This window comes from Limulus polyphemus, unplaced genomic scaffold, assembly GCF_000517525.1.
Source record: "Limulus polyphemus unplaced genomic scaffold, Limulus_polyphemus-2.1.2 Scaffold984, whole genome shotgun sequence".
Lineage (NCBI taxonomy): Eukaryota > Metazoa > Arthropoda > Merostomata > Xiphosura > Limulidae > Limulus > Limulus polyphemus.
The window spans coordinates 31,872-37,582 of NW_013666594.1; the positions used below are offsets into that span (position 1 = coordinate 31,872).

General features: G+C 34.3%; 1 protein-coding gene across 1 annotated transcript in view; it reads right to left on the bottom strand.

Annotated features, from left to right (window-relative positions):
- Window positions 1-871: 871 nt before the first annotated feature.
- Window positions 872-5,711, bottom strand: part of LOC106461553 (homeobox protein ceh-31-like) — a 19,594-nt gene continuing 14,754 nt past the window's right edge. Inside the window, exon 3 of the mRNA XM_013921389.2 lies at window positions 872-3,612. Coding sequence (XP_013776843.1) covers window positions 3,246-3,612 — 367 coding nt within the window. The 3' untranslated portion in view covers window positions 872-3,245. The remainder of the gene's footprint in view (window positions 3,613-5,711) is intronic.

Below are 5,711 nucleotides of genomic sequence, written 5' to 3' on the forward strand. Positions count from 1 at the left end.
TGCCCTAACCACCTGGCCATGCCGGGCCTCTTACATGAACTTTCCCTGTTAAATAGAGACTGTTGAAGGGTGAGCGTTAGATTACGAAACCAATACAACACTCTTAGTGTTTACTAAATATATATACACGGATACATATATATAGTCAAAAAACTTAGGTACGATGTGGTTCATTATATACCTGTCTCCAGTGGCTCAGCAGAAAGTGTGAAGGCTTATAACAAACTTGTATATTTATAGGTGGGTGTCTCTACGTGTGGGATACAAATATACACTTGTCGAACTTATTGTTCTTGTTTTGAGAACTTGATAATATGACTTTTTAAAGTTTTATTTTATGGATAAAACAAGTAATTTGTTTTCAAGAACTTATTTTAGTTTTAAAAAACACTACGTTTCGCTGAGTTTACTTAACATCGTCAGGTGGATACAACCGAAGGTTGGAACCGTTGCAGTGTCAAAAGCGATACTGTATCACTTAGGCAACAAAGTACAAATAAATCGAACACAACTGTTAAACAAGGAAAATTAAAATACATATAGTTTTCACACCTAACCCTGGTTAACGCTAGGTTTTGTTTCAAAAATAAAAAAATAGAGCTTCTTTGATTTTTCTTCTATTTATATTATTTTCTTTGCCTATGATTTTATCAACTGAAAAACCGAAAGTGTAAGATTTTTGTTCATATTTATTGTTAAAAAAAGTCATACAATATTCACTTGTATTGTATATATCTATATCTACGTGACAATTGGTATTAACAATTTTGTGTAAATATTTTGTTCTAGGTATTAGTTTGTAAAGATCTAAAATACATGAACAGTTGACGTACAGCATGAAAAACAGTGCTTGCGAAATCAATTCTTTATTGAATTTCCATTAACAGTGCTTCACTTTTTACAACATAAAAGAAATATAAGAAATGATATCATGTAAAAAATTAATGTTAACTTGTGTTCACAAAAATAACTGCATTTGTTTGGTCTACGTAATAACTGTAATATTCTCGTTCAATTAGTGCTGAACAAAACATGAAGACTTACAAATAACTGAACATTCATCTTTTAAAAATAAGAAAATATTTTACACATCATTCAAAGTTATTTACAGAAATAGCCAAGAAACCTCAGCGACATTGTTGAAGTTATCCCGACTGGAACATTAACACTATATACTCATTATATTTTATATATATATACAATCATACATAGAAAAATAACAGTTAACGAGAATCCGCCAGATATCATTGTTTGAACAATGTGATCAATTTCTTACTTCAAATTCCTGTTAATCACAGAATAGTATACTAAAGAGCATACATAATCAAATGTGTATATCCAAGTAACAAACGGACGGCATAGATGAGATAAAAATATTTAAGTGTGCACTCAATATAGCGTAGTATCCAGTATATAACATAACTTTTTCATTGTTTATAACTTATTATTAACTTAAATTTGACTGAATAGTTTAGACGTTTTGCTATTTCCAGTTATAAAAACCTTTAGTATATTAGCATTCGTCTAAATCTTCTATCGCATAATTCAGAGTGGTCTTGTAAATTATACCAGTTCTTTCTTCTTGTTCAATTTAGTGGTCCTATTTATTAATATTCTTTTCAAATCACTATTAAAAATCTAAAATAATTTAAAATTTTCGGTTGGCCTGCAACATAATCCAGATTTCATCTTTTACATTATAGTTGCTTCGAATAGCCTAGCCTTCATGTCAAAACCTGCTAAAGATTTTTATCACAACTATATGATTTCCTATACTTCCCCTCACCACCGTGACTCTGCCCTTGGATGTTGCTAAGAAGGTAAGTCGTCTCAATGACCTCTCGCTCAATAAGAGGTTCTGGTAAAACTTCGTGAATATTTTAATGCTATCAGAATCTTTACGCCATGTCTAATCCTAAAATTGTTTCACATTCCCTTAACCAGTTGTAATTCATGAACTACATTTCAACCGTCAGGCCATTTTCAACCCTCTAACCTATGTCATCCTTGTTAATCGTCCGGCAACTACGGAACACTTGTTCTGCACGTGATTCTTAATAGCCCCGGCTCAAGATTTTCTTAAATGGAGGGAGTGGAAAAGGGTATATATAATGAGGCTACATCGAAAATATATGAACAATTACATTAATGGACGGCATTACCTTAGGGAGGAACAAATCTCAAGCCCCCCCCCCCTCCTTTAGCGCCGGTTCTACATTAATTATTGAAAAAAAAATCTTAATATTCATGTTACTTTATTAAATTTAAATTTTCGACCTCTTTAAACCTTTAGTTGTATTTTATCATTTAGGCTATTTTTTATACTCTGGTACCCAGGCTATGCCCGAATTTTCAGACAATTCTTAATTCATTATCTACATATGAATCTGGAAAACATTTCTAATACATCAACAACATTTAGGACTTGGGCCTATTTTATAACTTCAGAAACCTTTTGAACCATTTGTTACGTCTATGTATTTGAAACAATATGCACTTTTTATTGCTAATCTGCCTTTGAATATTCAGCCATTTTTATTAGTCCATGGAAAATAACTAAACTTCAAGTACTTTAAGCTCTTACGCTTTGTGGATCAAATCTTTAATCGTTTTCAATCCATACGTAATGTCAGTATCTTTAGACCACTTTCTCTCGTTTTTTAATATGCCTGAATATTAAAGGATACTTAACATTTTATCTAAGCCAGTAGCCAAAATTTGTAAACTGAATCTTTAAAACACTTTCAGATTCCAAACACAATGTATTTAGACATCACAAAAAACAGGAACTTTTACGAAAATGGATACTGAGTCAGCAAAACTGGTCATAATCTGGAAAGTATATGTTATCACTGCTTTTTGTGGCAGCGTTTCTCAGAGAAGTTGAATTGTCCTGCCATTATGATTTAATTTTTTTATCACAGTACTTTTTAAAGCCCAACGTTTTTACTGCACTGAAAAACTCCTCTAAATAATTTTTTCTGCATTAATTTACTGTTATTAATTATTGATTTAAGGTAAGTTTAACTTTATAACGTTCTTCGATGTGACATATCGTTTTACGATTCCACGTACAATACTATACAGCAAAGGGCTTGTATATTTGTCAATTTCAACTATCTAAATCACTGCTAATCTTAGACCAAAGAGCGAAACATTCACGATATAAAAATCACCAACTGATATTACTATTCAACTCTACTTAACAACTTTGATTCCCCGCTGGTTATATTTACCAATATTGCCTACAGTGACGGCCAAGAAAGTTCTTTCAAGTGTGCATAGGAGCTAGACGGAGCTGGCTGGCTGAGTAGGGTCTTCTCGGAGGTCTCTCGGGACGTCGCAGATAGAGGAACAACATTGCTAGGTGATGGCAGCCAGCTCATGGAAGGAGGATACAACTTGAAAGGAAGAGGCTTGAGTAGTCCAGCAGCGGACTGCTTGTAGTAAAGGTCCAGGCTTGTCAGGCTCCCTAAAGGTGGATGTGGTGAGGAAGAGGTGAACTTAGACAGCCAATATGGTGTTGTTTGTACCATCCTTTGGACAGCTGCATAATTGCCGGCTTCTGCAAGCAACTCCAACCCCACAGCAGTTTGTCTCTTCCATTTCGTTCTAGAATAAATACAGCGAATCTTTATTGAAGTTGACTTACTTCCACTGGTATTTGTCTGCAGAGTTAACTTAAAACTTAATTGACATGAAGATTTTATTTTGTACAACGAAATAGATGCCACCAAACTTCTGTGCTAAAGTTTATCACGGCTTATGTGTTAAATTTCGCGAAACAAAATCACTTCTTTGTCTTTCGTTAAGGTATTGTATATATAGTCAAGGTTATTATCGATACAAATCTGGTATACCTTCCCATTTATGTGTTTACCTCGGGTAGGAAAAAATTCATTTTATAATTCTATGCTCATGTAAAATTTGACTACAGAGGTTGAGTATGTTCTATTTAAATGATTTTGGAGTCCAATCACGTTGTTATAAGCCATGTCGCCACGTTCGGTCATGCTCTATCTGATGATCCTGCAGCTTAACAATAGACAGCCAACATAATTTTCATATAAAAAAAGCTCCTTCATGAGGCTGTTATGTCCAAAGCATACATTACTCCTACTTGCTTTCCACAATCCACATAGTGTACGAGGTAGACGAATTTCCAGCGCCCGTTTCAACATTGTTCGCACAGAAATCCATAGGCGATTAGACCGGTATGACTTCATGTGAAATAGCGTGAATATACTTTTCATTTCTCAGCTGCTTGGCGAATGCGGCGGTTGAACGGGAAACATGACTGAAAGCCTAATCTTGGTAAATTCATACCCTGTTGGTCTCGTTTTTCCAGATGGAGATCCTTCTTGATTATGCTGCGTGCAGTTGACTGGAGCACGTTGACGGCTTCTGCCACTGACCTTTGTGTTTGTGGAATCTATCCTGTGAAAAGACACCACACTTTGCTTACCATGGCTGGGGTACGATTTGCTCTTTCAAGGTGGTCCTAGTACCCTATGTTGATCCATTTTCCTTTGCTTTTCAAATCCCACATGATTAAGTACAGCGTATATCCTCGACTTCCTTCTCCGATTTGAAAACATTTTTATGATGTGAGTGTACGTATATTTTGCGTCTGAATGGGTTATTACATTTCCAAAAGTGGTCAATTTTCAATAACATCACAATTTCGACGTAATGCCAAAAAACGTAGTTCTTATACACGCCATTCCACCGCCATACTATCGGCTGTGGTTATCAGTGACTTGCTTATTCATATTGAAACATTTTAATATACCGTATTCAAACCTCTGTGTTTATCGTCATTAATTATTTACTATTTTTTATAATTCTTTATGAATTACCAACTAGTTTATATCCTTCTCAGAACTTTCAAAGTCGACACACACACACACACATGCATATAGAGATTCATACATATAAATATGGAAACCTCATATTCTGTTATATAAATCACTGAACTCTCTGATTCTCTGCTACAAAATGTTATTCGTAGAAATAACATCTTGACAATAATAAAACCAATACCATCATTAACAATGTTCTGTACTGTAGAAATAAGACTGACAACAATAAAATCAACACCATCAGTAACAATGTTCTGTACTGTAGAAATAATAGACTGACAACAATAAAATCAACACCATCATTACCCACCTTCTGTTCTGTGGTAAAAACAGACTGATAACAACACAATCAACACCATCATTACCCACCTTCTGTTCTGTAGTAATAACAGACTAACAACAATACAATCAACATCATCATTACCTACCTTCTGTTCTGTAGTAATAACAGACTGAGAACAATACAATCAAAACCATCATTACCCACCTTCTGTTCTGTATTAATAACAGAGTGACAACAATAAAATGAACACAATTATTACCTACCTTCTTTAGAAACAATAGCTGAACAATAATACAATCAACACCATCATTACCCACCTTCTGTTCTGTATTAATAACAGAGTGACAACAATACAATAAACACCATCATTACCCACTTTCTGTTCTGTAGTAATAACAGACTGATAACAATACAATCAACACCATCATTACCCACCTTCTATTCTGTAGTAATAACAGACTGATAGCAATACAATCAACACCACCATTACCCACTTTCTGTTCTGTAGTAATAACAGACTGATAACAATACAATCAACACCATCATTACCCACCTTCTATTCTGTA